At 34.6% G+C, this 19,257-nt stretch overlaps 1 protein-coding gene across 1 annotated transcript; it reads right to left on the bottom strand.

Moving 5' to 3' along the window:
* Positions 1 to 2,394: 2,394 nt before the first annotated feature.
* adp (WD and tetratricopeptide repeats 1) lies at positions 2,395 to 17,986 on the bottom strand. Its single transcript, XM_090109389.1, has 13 exons — positions 17,543 to 17,986; positions 17,357 to 17,468; positions 15,659 to 15,837; positions 11,941 to 12,154; positions 10,948 to 11,074; positions 9,524 to 9,633; positions 8,600 to 8,830; positions 8,108 to 8,235; positions 7,133 to 7,377; positions 5,845 to 6,001; positions 4,847 to 5,015; positions 4,345 to 4,499; positions 2,395 to 3,218 (listed from the first exon to the last, which is right to left on the bottom strand). The coding sequence occupies exons 1-13, from the start codon at positions 17,737 to 17,739 to the stop codon at positions 3,215 to 3,217; spliced, it is 2,028 nt and encodes a 675-aa protein (XP_089965515.1). The 5' UTR covers positions 17,740 to 17,986; the 3' UTR covers positions 2,395 to 3,214.
* Positions 17,987 to 19,257: the final 1,271 nt, after the last annotated feature.

The raw sequence follows: 19,257 nt of genomic DNA, 5'->3' as shown, positions 1-19,257 counted from the left end.
GGACCAATCGGGCCGTTCGGTGATCACTGGGTTAAAGGGTATAAAATAAAACCAAAATACAGTTAAAACTTAGTTTTATTTACACAGCCCGATACTAACGTATTACCTATAGACTGTTAAAAACAGTTAGCCAAATCGCCTTACACAATAATAACATAAAGTTAATCACTTTTACATAATTTTGTTTTTATTACAGTTACTGATTAAGTATGAGTTATAACTTTGTAGTCATGGAATATCTTATGAAATTATTTAAGGAGATGTTTTAGGTTCTTCTTCAATTTTAATCTTAAAATAATTATTTTGTTCATATTCAGCTTTGCAACGTGCTGATATAGTCACTGATTGCTTATATAACACATCTTTATATGTTTTTGCAATCTGTCAAAATGACATTTCACGCATATGCGCCATTTTGTTTTACCATATCTGTCATAAATAACTGTCAGTTATAAGATAATTCTCAATGCTTTCAAAACCTGGAACATCACCTTTCACAATACATATTATTTATTTATCTATTATACACAATAAGGTATCCATTATATTGCTTAAATATTACGGACGTCAAGTCTAGCTAACGTGTTGCCTACATGGAAAAGTCAAAAGGACTCATAATAATTAACGATACAAAAATATATCCTTTGAAAGAAAGTTTAAGAGATGAATATAAGTTAGCGTTCTTACAGACGAACGGCAAGTTGTGAACGGCAGCCGTCGCCACATGTCGAAGTAGCCTCTGCCGCTCACAACCTGCCGTTCGTCTGTTAAAGTAACTATAAATATAAGGGTAGGTGAATTTGCCGTTTATTTCCGTATATTTTTATGGGAAAATTTTTATTTGGAGTTCTGTAACATGTCTGATCGATATTTTTTATGGTCTCGTTTTTTTAATTACTTGGTTATGGTTTTAGTTTTTAGGTTAGGTAGTTTATCTCCCAAAATGGGTTTATCGGATTGTGCACTAAAATCTACTGAATCAATTGTATTCCGTTAATAAATAATTAACAATTAAGGCGATTATTTCAACCCTCACCCCTACAAATATGTAATAAATCCCTAGGGCCTAGGTTGTCTATAAAACCAACTTCTAGTATACATATTTTATAGTCTATGACCACTATAACTCTGTGAAAATGACATTTCCATAAACAATGCAAAATAAATTAACCTATCTCTTTCTGTTATTCAGTTACGTCATTTGCTAGAACGAGAAGGCCAATGCAGTTGTTCAAATGTAATAAGTATGAAGAGAATACAAACAATAAAAATTAAATTTTAGACCTTCGAAATAATAACAGCTTGTGAGTAGCATGTTCATAAAAGAAAAAAAAACATTCTCAAAAAAAAGACTATCTATATTTATAATTTTATCAGTCTCACTAGACCGTAATCGACATAACATAGAAATCAAAGACTTTACAACGAACATAATAAATAGCGTGACTTATTCATTCACTTTTTTATTGCTTATAAAAAATAAAGAAGATATCGATCTCGAGCAAAGTCAAGGGAAATGTATTGTAAAGACTTTTATAACGAACACTCGCAGAAAAACAAATAGGTATCAAAAATATTATAATAGTTGAAAACACGAAGTCTAGGATAGGGTAAATGAACCAAATAAACACTTGGTTTTTTAAGGAAGACGTGATGCATGTGTGCTTACTCATAAACTTTTGATCATCATCATCACAACGTAAGTTTTTTGCATCTCTCACATGCAAGTCATTTGAATTATACAAGAAAAAACTCAATTAAACGTTAGATTTAAAAAGTTTACAAGCATGAGGCTAAAGGTGTAATAACTGTAAGCTTGACAAGCCTGCATGAACATTTTTACGTTTACAAGTGTAAAATATTAAAAAGGAAAATTATATACTTTTGGGCATTTTGCAATGAAAAAAAAATTATATTTTAAAAAGCATTCAGTATAGAAATAAACTGGTAATATATATAAATATTGTTCATGTTAGCTTGTCAAGCGAACAGTTACTAGGAAGTTGTATGATTATGATGTAGGATATATTTTAACTAGATTTTACAAAGTGGATATGACGGTATTGGCCCTATATTATAATATACCTATGAAATAATATGCAAAGGGTCTAGGGTCCTCAAGCATTGTTTTAGAATGTTTCTCTTATATATCTCGATGATCATAATATACATATTATATCGGTATTTTCGTATTACAATGAAGATTTGTCTTGTATGTTTCACCTCAATACGTGCAGTGGAACACAGCTGATTTTTTTAAAGAGCACCAATATGCTTAACTATATCGATTGATAATTAATTGGATAAAGGACCAAAAATTTGAGAAATGCATGTATTTGTCGTATTTATTTAAATAGGTATACTAAAATACTCTAATAAATAAAACAAAAAATATATAGAGTTACGCATTTATTACATGTTTATTTACGAACAGTGGACCTATGTATAATTTTTAATTCTTATATTATCTCTAAATATATTATTTACCGTCATACCGACTTTGCAAAATATTTGCGAAGTCTATATTATTTGCCTGAACTATATCTATTAATATCAACTGTATTGATATAGTTTCAGGAATTATGGAGTAAATAAAATACAATTGCGTATTCGTATACAAATTTGCGTCAAATAATTAGTCGATTCGGCTAATTCCTGTGTACCATTTGACTTAATTGGTAACCGATAGTAAAAAAAAAATATTCAAAAAAAAATCACAATAAAACACTAAGGGCCGATTTTTCAATGCTTGGATAAAACTTATCCGTCCAATAAAGTATTACACAATAGTATTAAAATGTCACGTAAACTGTCAAATACGGGCAATTAGAATACGTTTTTAAAATGGTAGTTTTATACATTATTCGACGAATAAATTTTAACTAAGGATTGAAAAATCGGCCTTAAATTAAATAAGTTTGAGTCTTAACAAGGGCCTTTACCCTACTCTCGGTTGTGGAACTAAAATCCGTGCCAATAAAGGATCGAATCGACATATCATATCACCATCTCACTTGTGACATGCTGTCTCGCTCGCACGTATGCAAACCCACCGTTTTTAAATACGATCCATTATCGGCGCGGTGTTTAACATAAACTTAGGAATCAACATTAACGGGAAATGTTATATATAACAACAAATAATATAATATGTGTATGTATAATAACTATTTACATTTGACTCGAATCCACCCATAGGCTTGGTGAGTTTTCTTTATCTGAAATTAAAAAAAATTATATTAATTTACTAAAACTACCTCGTTAAAAAAAATTGTACTATGTTTTGATTCTTTTTTGACTTAAAAATTACGATATTCATCAAAAGTTCGACATTAATTATTAATTTACATATGAGAAGTACTTAATAGTTATAGAAAGATTGAGAATATAAGAGTGTGTAAGACATTATTATTAACTGATATATGATTGTATGACTGACCGGTTGGCTTGGTTGGTAGTCCTGCCTTCCAAGCCAGAGGTCGTGGGTTCCGATTCCCACCCGGGGCAAATATTTGTGTGATGAACATAGATGTTTGCTCTGTGTCTGGGTGTTAATTATCTATAAAAGTATTTATTTAAAATTATATATGTATGTTTATCAGCTCTCTGGTTTCCATAACACAAGCGAAAGCGGGATCAGATCGTGCCGTGTGTGAAAATTGTCCTAAAATATTTATTTATTTATTAACGTCCACAGAGCGAGTAAGTGAAACGCATGTGCTCGCGCGTGTGTGTACATGTGTGTGTGTGCGCACTTGTGCGTGTGTTTATGCGTGCGTATGTACGCGCTCGGACGTGTTTGAGTGTGTGTGTCCGCACGCATGTTTTAGAGCGCACGTATGTGTTTGTGCGTGCGTCTCTATACTCGGATTTTTAATTAGACAAAGTAAACTGACGTTTACTGTGTTGTTAGTTTTTGATGAAATAAAAATAGCGTTGTCACAAAGTGAATGGTTGAAAATCGGGAATGAATGAAATTGCATCGATCGTCTAGTGAATATTTAGTGTGTAACAATACATTATTTACAAAGTGGCATTAGCTGCTGTCAGTATACTTTGTCTAATTAAAAATTCGAGTATATGTGTGCTTGTTACAGTTACATATTTTGTAAAATTAAATTGTAATACTGATATGATTTAAAAGATCAACTATGGAGTTTCTTGCCTGTTCTTCTCCATAGATACTGCTTTCCGAATCGGTGGTAAATGTAAAAAAATATGTATTGACGTTTCAAAAGTGCTTCTCGAAGAAGTCTAATTGAATAAATAAATGTTTGAGTTTGAGTTTGTTTGAGTTTGAGTGTGTCTGTCTGTATGTACGTGCGTGTGTATGTATGTACATACGTGGCGCGGCAGACGGGCGACTGCAGGTCGCGCTCGGGCCCGCCGGCGAACGAGATGTTGAGCAACATCGCCTCGAACGGGTCGCTGCGCATGCGCTGCTGGTTGGCGGCAGCTGCCGTTACACTGTCCACTAGACGGGACTCCGCGGTGCCGTCCTGCAGACAGACAAACAGACATGAATATATATGTTACAGTCAAAACCCTGAACCAGTCAATATCCTTATTGACTTGTTTTTATCTGATAAAATCAGTTAATAGGGATATTGACCATGATTCCTACTCGAGTAGTAAGATGTAATTTTATTATTAGTATTTATATAAATGTAGAACCTCGAAAAATACGCGGGCAGACTGAAAATCAGCGCTGTTCGGTCGTTAGCCCACAGCATGGCTGAGTCTGTTCCGATTGCCTAATACATGTTTACTTTTTAAGTTAAGATAGTCTAAGTTTTTGTTGGCAATAAAGCTTTTTTTCCTTCTTTCTTTCGGAGTATATAAATACCTCGGATTTAGGGCTCCAGAGCCTCACCACGGCCTCAATGCCGCTGGTGGCCAGCAGGAACATGGACGGGTGCAGTTGGACACAGTTCAGTATCGACTCGTCCGCTCGTAAACAACGCACGATGTTGCCCGAGCGACGGGACCACACGAACATCGAACCGTCGTCAGATCTAAGGAAACGATTTAAGGGTGGGTATAAAGCAAAATAACCAATCTTCTATTAGATGATACGTGTAATATTCCAGACCGAATCTAATAAATAAAATATATATCAAACTAGATGATATTTTCAAGGATTCTGTTTGATCAAAAACATCAAATATTAAAATTGCTCCGATAGAAAAAAATCACGAAGCTACCTCTAATTTTCACACTTTTACGTTTTCTATTTGACATGGTAATACCTATTATGATTTTTATTTCATAAACAATTACATTAAAGCATTTACGAGGGCTTTGTCAGAGCATTTTCTGTAATTACTTTCAGTTTTTGTTTTAGCACGATAAAACACTTTTGGCGCTCTTTTTTTCGCGCTTGGTTTTTTGCTTTATAATGTTTTTTTAATAAAAAACCTTATAATAAATCAGGATTACACTTTACGCGCTCCCAATATTAAAATGTTAACGTGCTATAGCTTCTTCCCAGTTTTGCATCAATCGTAAACGCGATTAATACTATGTAATAATCTGTAAACAACATTAAATAAAATCTGTGATGTCTTTTCGACATTTGATGCACGATCAACAAAAATTTTAGTTTTTATTCATCATTTGAATTTTTTATCAGTACTTTAGAATACAATATGATGACCAAACCGTGATCAAAAAGCGATCGACCTTTGTCGAATCCCTAGAAAATAATTTATTTTCGAATTCTTTCTCAATTCATTAACCTTCGACCATTTTTCTCGGTTTTATACCCACACCCAGTCTAGCCATTTTTCCTGGATTTCTATACAAAACTTACTCATTCTAACATTTCATTTTTACAATACTCACCCAGCAGCCAAGAAATTAGCATCTGGCCCCAAAAAGTTGGCTTCCTTAATATCTGTAGTAGTATTACAGTGTCCCAAGAAACGATGGCTGTAATCCAACGCGGAACTACGTAACTGCCTCTCTAGGGCACTACCGGTTTGCCCTTCTTCTTCTGAAGCTGAAAGGCAACCTGATTTATTCGCCATTTTTGAAAATATTTTTGAAGTAAACTTCTTTATCGGGGTTGGACAAAAATTTTGTGTAACATTTTTGCGTTACGCCGTACGCGTGACATTTTTGCGTTACGCTATACTCGTGACATTTTTAAGGTCATAAATAAGTTTCACTTCTTACGTGTGTACTCTAGTACACGCATACATTTTTTTTTTGTTATGGCAATAAAACAAAGAGACAAGGTGTTATAACTTATAAGGTCTATATATAACGTATGATTTTTTTGGTTACAACTTGGCGTATATACGATACTACATGCCTGTTACAATCCTACTTCCTATCCTACTAATATTATAAATGCGAAAGTTTGTGAGGATGGATGTGTATGTGTGTGTTTGTTACTCTTTCACGCAAATACTACTGAACCGATTACAATGAAATTTAGCACACATATAGAGGGTAACTTGGATTAACACATAAAAAAAAACCCGCATAGTTCCCGTTCCCGAGGGATTTCCGGGATAAAACCTACCCTATGTCCCGGGGTAAAAAGTAGCCTATCTCCTTTCTCGGGTATCAAAATATCTCTATACCAAAATTTCATGCAAATTGGTTCAGTAGTTAAGGCGTGATTGAGTAACAGACAGACAGACAGAGTTACTTTCGCATTTATAATATTAGTATGGATAGTACAGAATAATGTAGTTAAATTATTATAATTAAACGCCCTTAACAGTTTAAGATATTTAATTTCGGCCGCTTCCTTGGTACAGTGGTTGACGCATGAGCGTAGTAGCACCGAGGGGTCCTGGGTTCGATTCCCGAAGAAAAAAAATGTCTCGGTCTGGCAGGACACAGAAGGCTGATCGCTTCCTTGTCCCTGAAGAAAATCGATCAGTGAAACAGATGTATTATGCATCTGGCCCTTACCCCACCAGGGAACATGGGACTTCACGTTTAACAATTTATGAACTCTATTTGGTCTGCACCGAAGTCAATAAGGAGCCATAGTACTGAAAAATCTGGATTTTCAAAGTTTCGAAGACGCTGATAACAGATATTGTCTCTTATATACGAGCACACTCCGGCCTTTGGCTTAAATTTGTGTTCAAGTACAAAGCCCTAACTCTCCTACCTTCATCTGGCTGCGTTTCCATTGACTCCAGGGCAACATTTATATCCTTTTGCAACAAAAACACCGCATGGCTGGTCGCATGTTTCGGGAACTTGTCCTTAAAGTACAGCAGGCACTCGTGGGCTTCTCTAGCTCGTTTGAGGTCCATCAGACCCTTGGCGAGACGAAAGTGAGACTTCACGTGATTTGCGTCCAGTTTTATTGCTTTATAGCAGTCGCGGATCGCCGCGTATGTGTCGCCGGACCTTATTCAAATCAAAATTATAAATAAATAATAATAAAAAATGTTGTGTGGTTTTATGAAACCACGGTAAAAGTGAAACTTAGGCACAAAATTGTCGTATTTGTACGATAATTATCGTACGGTTCGACCGTCACGCGACATGCGCTACACAGACCAAAAAGTTTGAGACGATGTAATAAAAGTTTCACTTTAATAAATATTTCAGGACACGGCACAATCTGATCCCATACTAAGTTTTCGCTTGTGTTATGGAAACCAGATAGCTGATAAACGTACATATATAATTTTAAATAAATACTTCTATAGATAATTAACACCCAGACACAGAGCAAACATCTATGTTCATAACACAAATATTTGCCCCGGGTGGGAATCGAACCCACAACCTCTGGCTTGGAAGGCAGGGCGACTACCAACCAAGCCAACCGGTCAGTCAAATTTAACAATCAAAATTAACAAGAATTGATTTATTTTATAAAATACCCTCAAAATCAAACAACTAAATGGGCTGCTGTACTTTTTTTACATCTGTCAAAAAGTCTCTGTCACCTACTCTTCTTCTTTGTCTTGACTAGGAATCGAACCCAGTACCACATTTATACAACTTTAACCAAGCTACCAAAACAAAAAAAATAAAATTCTTGATAGTATTTTAATTTTTAAGCTTTCTTTCGCTTATAAATATTTGGAAAAACAATTCAAATAAATTGCAAGTAATAAAAAACACTAACCATCCCCTCCTCATAAGCGCGGCCGCTCTGTTCGAATATAAAATGGCGCAGTTCGGACACTCCGATATGGCGACATTGTACAATTCTACGGCAGCTGAATAATTGCTCCTATTTACTAGCTCATTGGCCTAAAAAAGTACAAAAATATGTATTATAATCAACAATCAAAATTGATTCTTAAATCCATTGTAAATAAGGTTCATTATCGTGTTGTTTAAAGAGGAAAATCGAGAAACAATCGATATCAAGCAAAACTGATACTTCTTAGTATGGACATAAAGTTTATATTTGATATAGACTTTACTTGGAAACAAAATAAATATTGGCATTCAATACATTTTCTCAATCTTTTTTTTTAGGGCAGAGCAAGCAAAATGGCAGATGGGCCATCTAATATGGTCACGAAAAAATAATTTTATAAAGTTGATAATATTATGATAATATAAGTGAAATACTTAACAAAAATAGCACAAAAATCAATTATTCCCTCACCATTTCCTTCATTTGCTGCACTTTTTCCGGCAACTGTTGATCCACGGTACCGTTGCTGCCCTCAATAACGGTACCGTTATTGGTACCGTTTTTGGTATCACTTGTACCGTTTTTGGTATCGTTTTTCGTACCGTTCTTGGCTTCACCCTCGCGGTACCCGTGATTGTGTTGGATTATAAAACTCTCTACGAAGACTGGCCGCCTTGCTGAGTTTATGTCGTATAAATATATCTAAAAATATTACATATTATATTAATTCACTGTCAACTTTAGACGTCGACAATAAAATATGCCAAATAAAAGTAGTTTGTATGTTATTCTAGTGACTTGTCAACTTTAATATCAAACTTTATGGAAATAAATAAATATTTCAGGACAATTTTCACACATGGCACGATCTGATCCCATACTAAGCTTTCGCTTGTGTTATGGAAACCAGATGGCTGATAAACATACATATATAATTTTAAATAAATACTTATATATAGATAATAAACACCCAGACACAGCAAACATCTATGTTCATCACACAAATATTTGCCCCGGGTGGGAATCGAACCCACAACCTCTGAATTGTAAGGCAGGGTCACTACCAACCAAGCCAACCAGTCAGTTTAATGGTTTAATAGTACTTGTGTTTAAATTTACAACATTCAATGAAATTATAGCTTAGATTGTGGAAAAAAGTAAAAATGGGCAAAGTTACAGTTTCTACTTTCTACTAAAGGAAAATACACTCCTTTTAAATTTACAAATAAATAAATAAAAAAATAAATAAATAAAATCTTTATTTGAATTCATACATTAAGTTACAACTTACAATAGATTGGGGTTCAGGCCCCCTTACTAGGTATAACCTGTATTAAGGGGACCTGTATAAACTTTTCAATAGTAAAATAGGTGAGATATAATAATATAATTAACCTGTTCAGATCCCAAATTGACGAGCAACTCGTTCCCGTCGTGGCTGAAAGCGATATACGTGACCGCTTTCTTTGGATACGTGTGGTCGTTTGGCTCCATTGATAAATGACCTGCAAAATCGGGTAAAAATTAAAATTCTTCAAAAAGCGTTTATTCTGCAATTATTTAACATCACTACACAGTATAAAACAAAGTCGCTTTCTCTGTCCCTATGTCCCTATGTATGCTTAAATCTTTAAAACTACGCAACGGATTTTGATGCGTTTTTTTTAATAGATAGAGTGATTCAAGAGGAAGGTTTTAGTATATGATTTATTATGTTTTAGACAAAGCGGGCGAAGACGCGTGCGGAAAGCTAGTATCAAATATAAAACAAATATCGACGGTGAATACTCATAATAATTCAAAATGTGCGAAATTTTTGAGTTAGATTTACAACACAAAACTGCACAAAGAATGAATAGCTATAGTAGAGCCATTTTAATAGGCAACATTTGACAGTTCAACAAAATTCAACAACGTAACCTAGTAACGACAACATAGAATAACATGATATTTCGTTTTGTTAGAACTGCACATTTGCTTAACTTTTTTCAATTACGATTACATATTTATAATAATAATGACCGATGCAACTAATTTTAGGATTTGATTTTACTGATAAACCATGCTAAACATAATAAACATTTTCTTATTTAAAGAACTGACGTCGCTACAATTTTGTGTCAATAAACCTTTTTTCTTTTTAAATACCAGAGACGTTACTCTAAAAATCGAAATCTGACACCTAGAATCGAATGCATTGATTACTTGGGAATAAAAATCATCATAAATTATTGACATGTGTTTCAAGTTCGATTGACAAATGTTTCAAGTCCGTATCGATTAATTCGCTTTAATCGATGTTTTTAAGCAGGTTACCACCCTATGAAGATAAAATTGATAGACGTCAAATGTTGCCTATTAAATTGGCTCAACTATAGTTTAATAACCTAATCTTTGTTTAATATGTAAAAAACAAGTTTTTAACAATTTTCAATAACTCTTACTTCTTTCTCTATCTCTCTCTTTTCAACCATATTATATTTCTATTCTATATTATATAAATCTCGTATCACAATGTTTGTCCTCAATGGACTCCTAAACCGATTATAATAAAATTCGCACAGCATGTGCAGTTCGATCCAACTTGAAAGATAGGATAGGTTTTAGCCCGGAAATCCCACGGGAAAGGGAACTATGCGGGGTTTTCTCTGAAAACGCGGGCGAAGCCGCGGGCGGAAAGCTGGTATTTCTATAATTATATTTACTTTTCTATATCTACATATCTCTCTCTCTCCAACTGTCTCTCTTTCTCCTTCAATCTCTTCTATATTCCTCTCTCTCCAACCATCTCTTTCTCCCCCTATCTCTATCTCACTCACCAGGCGCAAAGTACTGCACAGCTGCTCTCGGTATATTGTTATCGGGATCGCCGTGTCCCGCGCGGGAACACCTCACGTTCTGCCGCTCCCACATTAGCCGTGACATTGGTGCGTTCATTTGGAAGTCCTGTAAAATAATATTTAATGTTAAACAGTTTATGAGTATTAGGACCAAGAAGCTTATATCTAATACACTGGAGATTTCAGTATGAACATTAACTTGTAACAAGAAAATATGACGTTGAATGACGCCTGTATGTTTTTTATCCCTTTCACACCAACTTGCCAAGTTAGGTGTGATCTAGCCTGCCTAGTGCAATCACCAGTGTATTAGATATAAGCTTCTTGATTAGGACCGATTTCAATTCTTGGTTAAAAGTTATACATCGAAGTATTAGACAATATATAAAACTCAAAGGTGACTGATATAGTGATCTATCAACGCACAGCCCAAACCACTGGACGTATCAGGCTGAAATTTGGCATGCAGGTAGATGTTAGGACGTAGGCATCCGCTAAGAAAGGATTTCCCGAAATTCTTGCGGGAACGGGGAAAAACGGGGATGCACGTGCAAGTCGTGGGCGGAAGCTAGTAATATAAAATGTCGCTTTGTAAAATATCAAGTTGATGACCGTTTTCATAAAATGTTATTAGACGAATAAGGTATAACCAAGGATTGGAATAGACCCTAAATAGAATATAGTGTGCACATTGGACGAGCGGTGGAATATTAATTAAATTTTTTTTGAATACAGATTCAATAAATATTGATACATGAACACTTTAACTTTAAAAATGCATATACATATTATGCATGGACATACTATAAACAATTGGACTCACAATCCAAGCGGCGTTGCATAATAAATCATTGAAATAAACCTTATTTCATGGCAATAACGTTCAAAGTCTGTATACACAAAACTCTGCCCACTACACAGGCAGAGTTTCCAACAATTTTTACACGTTTTAAATAAAAACACCTCGCTCACCGCATCACCAACCTGCAATCTTCCCAGTTTGATCATCCTTGTATCGTACAATCTCACATAGAAGTCGTTAGCTCCAACTGCCAACTGGTAAGGACGGCGTGGGTTTACAGCCACGCACTTTGCCTCCGCATATCGGCCCATGTGATTGAGCAGGTTTACGAGGACGTTTGCGCAATCCGAGTTGCAACGGTGCGGCATGCGCAGATCGTGCTGCCTGTTGTCGAAAATGAAGCATGATTTTACTTTTTTTTCTGAATTAAGATTGATTTGATTATGGTTAGAGAAAGCTATACTAATATAATGAAGAGTTTGTTTGTTTGTTTGAACGCCCTAATCTTCGGAACTTCTGGTCCGTTTTAATTAAATGGGCTAATATCATCTCGCTAAGACCAGCAGGAGCGGAGCACTGCGGAAAAAACCGCGAAGCACAGCTGATATCTAAAGAGGAACTAATTTAGTGCAAGTAACACTCATACACAAATCATATATTAAAATATCATTAAAAATATAGGGTATATTAAATAACCCAACTTTTTTTCTAGGAAAATATAGTTCTAGCCTAGTAATTTGGAATATAAACAAGAATGCATTAGGTATTCTATAAATGGAATATAATATACATCCTGACAACATTGTTGATCGCGCTGATAAGTCCCAAGGCAAAGGTTTCCTATGCACAAAACGTATTTATAAGCACTAGACCTTTGAACCTTAGCACTTAAATAGAGCTCTACGTATGTTTGCAATAATGCATTGAAAAATATTCCTTTTAAAATCATAGTTAGTTTTTAGAATAAAATGAAGTTATTGGCATTTGCGTAGTAAAACAAAAATTATAGATAAATAAATTACTATCTGTGCTATTATGCTGTACTACATATTACTACATATAAGCCCTGCCAAGTAATATCCAAATCGTTAAGTGATTTTCAAGGAAACGAGTAACAAACATACACCAATCCTCACTTACTTTCGCATCTATAATACATATATGCAGGAGCTAGGATGAAAATTAAATAATTCATTTAGTTAGAAGGCAATTTAGATTTTAAACAAACAAATGGCTTTCGAATTCAGTTTAATATACGTCGACGCTGCTTGTTAAATTGCGCAATTGAAATGTATTCAACAAATTTCAATTGCGCGATTTAATAAGGAGTATTAACTACTAAATGTCTTTAAAATCAGTCGGGTTATCATTTGAATTAGTATAGACAAAATACCATACGGCCTATTTCTTATTCGGTCTGTAGAAGATACTACATAGCCTATTTCTGACCCTCAGTCAGTGTTGATCGTTACAATGTACTATAATTCGATTAAATCATGCAGCAACAATGAAAGGTCAAATGCCTATCTAGGGCGTATGCAACTAAGGGTTAATGCATGGATGACGTCATAATAGCCACACTCTAATATAAACTTCTAGTTTGCTTTTCACTTTGTTTTATTTACATAGTATTCAGATAATGAGTAATTTATAAGAAACTAGCTTTCCACCCGCAGCTTCGCCCGCGCAGTCAAAGAAAAACCCGCATAGTTCCCGTTCCCGTGGGATTTCCGGAATAAAACCCATCCTATTTCCCGGGTTAAAAAGTAGCCTATGTCCTTTCTCGGGTATCAAAATATCTCTATACCAAATTTCATCCTAATTGCTTCAGTAGTTAAGGCGTGATTGAGTAACAGACAGACAGACAGAGTTACTTTCGCATTTATAATATTAGTATGGATTTCAAGCTTAGCCAGGGACTCAAACAGGCAAATCACTGTTGAATGAAACCGAAATGAATAGCTTTCCAGCTATTAGAATAGCTTACCGACAGAATATAATTGTCATATGCTAACATAAGTATTAACGAGAATCCGAGATAGTCAATTTATTGGCAATATTTTTTCAGCCCTAGTCTTTTTATAGAAATGTGGTACCGGTGTAATTCATTCTTATATTTTTTCGAAAATAACTTCTGAGTTCAAGTCATTTTCCCTTAACAAATAGGATGAATCTACACTAATATTATAAAGCTGAAGAGTTTGTTTGAACGCGCTAATCTCGGGAACTACTGGTCCGATTTGAAACCGAAAAATTATTTCGGTGTTAGATAGCCCATTTATTGAGGAAGGCTATATATCATCACGCTAAGACCAACAGGAGCGGATCACTGCGGGTAAAACCGCGGAGAACAGCTCGTTATTTTTATAGATGAAGCGCAAGATCTAAGCAATTCATTATGTCGTAACTCGAGGGGGTTAAAATAAGGGGTGGAAATTTGCATAGAAACGGATGACGTAAGGTATATGTAGGTGGAGTGCATGCTAGTGAAGCCTTTTTAAATATCTTTTCCGACTTAAAATACGTGATTGAGTCATATGAAATAAGTGAAAAAGTACTTTATTGAATCTATTGTTAACAGTCAAGTTAATAGGTTTAAAGGTTCATACTTAAGTTGCATTTAAATAAACTTGAATATAAATATATAATGGAGATTAAAATAGCTTGAAAGTGAATGTATAAAAGTTTTACAATTATATGAAACAAACAATATTTTTCTTCTCAATCATGATCCAATGAGCAAATTTATATAATATAAAGTACCAAAACACATACTAAATTATGTCCGAATCTGTGAGGACAGAACATAATTCTATTCCTTGTGAAAACTAACAATAAAAATAGCTTAGTCATAAATAAAATCAATCAGTGTTATAGACATGTACATATACTGCACTAGCTGCGCTTCGCGGTTTTACCGGCGTGGCTCCGCTCCTGTTGATCTTTGCGTAATGATATAATAGCTTATAGCCTTCTTCGATAAATGAACGATTTGAAAAATGAGCAATTTTTCAAATCGGACCAGTAGTTTCTGAGATTAGCGCTTTCAAACAAACAAACTCTTCAGCTTTATATATTATATATAATATATTATTAATATACATATATATTATAAATAAATAAATATTTCAGGACAATTTTCACACACGGCACAATCTGATCCCATACTAAGCTTTCGCTTGTGTTATGGAAACCAGATGGCTGATAAACATACATATATAATTTTTAAATAAATACTTATATAGATAATTAACACCCAGACACAGAGCAAACGTCTATGTTCATCACACAAATATTTGCCCCGGGTGGGAATCGAACCCACAACCTCTGGCTTGGAAGGCAGGGCCACTACCAACCAAGCCAACCGGTCAGTCAATATTAGTATAGATATGCCGACATACAATACTTTACAGTTCACCATATCAAAAACACAATATTCTAAAGTCTTAACAGTCACAGAACCAATCCGTCCTCGCCAGCGGACCACAGCAAATCATTAATCAATATTCAACTCATTCTATCCTCATGGGCCCTTTTTGGCAGCATTGGCCGAATAGTGGCAATCACGATAGTGTAGAGGACCTAAATGTCTATGATCGGCCATTATTGTAGAAGTTTATTTATAATCACCACAAACATCGACAATCATTTGTTGGGCCAATGCTGCCTATTGTGAAGATGGGCCATTAGTTATTTTATTATTTATTAATACTTTATTGCTCTGAAATAACTTAACTAGAAACTTAATCCAATTATAAATTAAAACAAATGGCGGTCTTATCGCTAAATAGCGATTTCTTCCAGACAACCAGACGTACGGAAGGAAGTTAGTTTGAGGAGAGGAATAGGGCTGAGCTTAAATATAATAAGTATTTTGTTATTACTTACAGAACCAAACCATCCTCGCCGGCAGACCACAGCAGGTGTGGTTTGTCCGGTGCCACCGCCAGCCTCTTTACCCTACCGCTGTGACATGCACACTCTAGTAGAGACGTCCCTCCGCAAACGTTGCGCGCACGAACTGATCCGTCCGCCGCACATGTTGCTACTATGTCCGATGAGAGGAACTGGAAAAGGCAAAACATTTGTGAGGAATTGATAAATATGGAGCAATATTGAGTGGATAGTTTTAAATGTGGGTAGATGTATAAAATAGAGTAGATGTAAAAAATAACATTTTGCATTTACGCGAATAGACACATGTGGCTAAATTATCTGATGAGAGGAACTAGAAAATACGAAATATATTTTTGGAAAGGTAACTTGTAAAGTGCTCTAAAAGTAACGATACTATAATATAATATATAAATAAATAAATGTTTGTGTTTGTACCCCTAGGTCAGTATCTAGGGGTACAAACACAAACATTTATTTATTTTACTGGCTTCTTTCACATGCAATGAATGGAATGAAATGTTTATCATAAAATTAATATGGGTTGAAAAACCAATAAGTCAGAATAATTTAATTTCACAGTTTTATATACTGCATAAATCATACAGCACTTTTCTCTTGAATATATAAAATATGTAGTCAGAAATCTCAACAGCCAGTACATTGTATCTATAAAGCAATTAAAATCAAAAACATACATTAAGGTATTATCTGTGCAATTTATAGATATCATTAATGAAGAAGTTTCAATTTATTATGTCATATATCTGATACAAAACATTTTATAAATTTGTAAACAAAACTTGATGTTTTGATACACTCATGTGTCATACTTATATTTATCAAGCGAACATATTTACACATTATCCAATTATGAACTATGGAAAGCAGAAAATCAATAATAACAAAGAAAATCACTACATAGTATAAAACAAAGTCGCTTTCTCTGTCCCTATGTCCCTTTGTATGCTTAAATCTTTAAAACTACGCAACGGATTTTGATGCGGTTTTTTTAATAGATAGAGTGATTCAAGAGGAAGGTTTTAGTATATAATTTATTAGGTTTTAGACAAAGCGGGCGAAGCCGCGGGCGGAAAGCTAGTACATAATAAAAGGTTTAATTATTTCAATTAAACCAAAATAAAGGACAAGTATTTTATTTCAAATGGTGTTGATTGACTCCAATTGAGAAATATTGTTTCCCTTGCACTAGAATATGCAAACATACACACAAATGAGTATATTTTTCTTAGTTATTCTAATTCTCTTATCTTATTTTGTGTCTAGATGATGTTGTGTGAAATGTCAAGGATTCTTACTCTTTTTGACTAACAAACAACTACCTAATCTTGATGATAATTTTTATTGTAAATATTTGTATATTTTTATTTAAAAAGGTAGGTAGTAAGTAGGTAAAAGATACAGATAATTTACTAATATTAAAAAACAGTTGCCAAGCAAAAGATCACAATATTATCAGATAATATCAACAATAAATTTCCACTTATACATAAATAATTATTAATTAGTTGTTTGAAGCTGCTAATTTATTATAATGACATATTTTGTTAATTAAATGGGAAAAATATAAGATTTAAGTACAATTAAGTCACCATTTTACTGACTATTAAAGCAAGCAACATTTTTAAAGTACACATTGAATGAATTACAGAAATACATATATCCACTAACCTTTACAGAAAATATGTTCCCTGTGTGTCCTGTAGTTATATTGTGAAGTTGCTTATACCGAAAGGGATCCCACAGTATTACGTGAAGATCATCAGACGCGGAGGCCAAAACACTACGACGCAAATGCACGTATTAGTACACATTCTTTGAAATATAACGCACTCCGTAGATTATACAAGTACTTACGATCCGTCTTTACTCCATTCAAGGCAGTTCACACATCCCATATGCCCATGAAGCTCGCTTTCCAGACCTAATCTGTCTATCATACTACGAGTCACAAGAAGTCGGTTCTGGAATTTACGACCAATGTCCCCGCGCTCCCGGGCCATGGTCAGCCCCAGCGTCCCCTGCATCCAGGCCGGCTCCTCTCTCCTCCCCATGGCGGTGACTTCTTCACAAACTCCGAGAAATCATCACAATCTGAACGAATTACTAACTACCTACGGCTCAATCTATTTATAGTTATAAGCATTTCCCGAGTCCTTACTGCGTAAAATACATTAGATTATGTACAGTACAAAGCTTTTTAACACTAATGACTAAACTTCTATTTAACTAGTTTATAGAACAATGAAAAAGGTTTTTCACTTCAGAGATTTTCTTTCGAAATATGCAGAGCTGTCAAACAGCTGTCGTTATTGCCAGTGCCATATTGTTTTGTATTTTACTAAAGCGTCTTATTCACGGTCCATCTTGACGTACGTCCAGCCAAGGTCATACACGATGCACGATGCAAAACGACAGTGAATAGCGTTGACGTACGTCAATAATTATTATTATTATCTTGCTGGATGTGCACGACCAACTTTTCATCCAGCAAGCACCCCCACCACCGCGAACGTCGTGCAGATGGACAGTGAATAGCGCGGACGTACAGCAGATTAGTGTTGCCAACAGAAATTAATGTAAATACTTGGAAACGTGGCCTATTGATATGATTTTTTTGTGATAACTTAGTGAGTACATGAGCAAGCAAGAAACAGTTATTTTATATCCACTCAAGTGCGGGACGACCGGGAGCCGGTCGATCCACATTCAGGGGCTTGTGCGTTGCGACCGGCTCCCGGTCGATCAACAGTCGTGGGTTTTGCGTTCGCTTTATAAAACGGTCTAATAACCTTCCTCTTTCTAACTTATATGACATGTTAAGGAAAGAACAGGCTAGCTATAAATCAAGATAACAACATAACCACATGATTTAAGTGGCCCACTTTTCATGACACATTGAGTAGGTAGTTTTTTGTACAAAAAAATAAACAAGGAATGTGTAAAAAAAATGTATGGGAGGGTATGATGTTTTTATTTTCTCGTAAGAAGAGTGTAACAAAGGATCAATAAATATTAAAATCTCACTGAACAGCTGTTTTCATTTTTTATTAGCAGACAAAATGTAACAAAAATTACAAGGGTACATTTGCTTTGACTTACAAGTTGTTTTTATTTATTTATATGTTACCATGTTTTGACAAGGCATAGACTATTTTATTATCTATGAATATACATACTTGCAAATGTGCTATTGATAAAGGAATCTGAGATAATCGACTTTAAAAAAATATTGGACCGCCAAAAACCCCAACTGCGGCGGCACCGGGAGCCGGTTTCGCACAAGACCCGATTTTTGCAAAATGGCTCCCGCACTTGAGTGGATATTTTTATAGGAAATACCCAATTATCATTACTTTTGGATCAACCTAGTACACATGTTTATAATATAAACTTTATATTAATAGTTAAGTTTATATAAGTATAAGTTTATATTCAGAAGTTATTATTTTAAAAGAACTCCAAGGTGAATTGATGAATAACACAGATTTTATGCAAAAGTCCACTGCAGAAAAATGGCAATTTATTTAAAAAAAATGTCCTAACGAATTTGTTTGTTTAAAAAAATGATT

This window comes from Colias eurytheme, chromosome 14, assembly GCF_061535395.1.
Source record: "Colias eurytheme isolate Ceu_HAF_F1 chromosome 14, ilColEury1 Martin Lab GWU primary, whole genome shotgun sequence".
Taxonomy (NCBI): Eukaryota; Metazoa; Arthropoda; class Insecta; order Lepidoptera; family Pieridae; genus Colias; species Colias eurytheme.
Note: the sequence above shows the minus strand (reverse complement) of the source record. Positions and strands in the feature narration are given on the sequence as shown.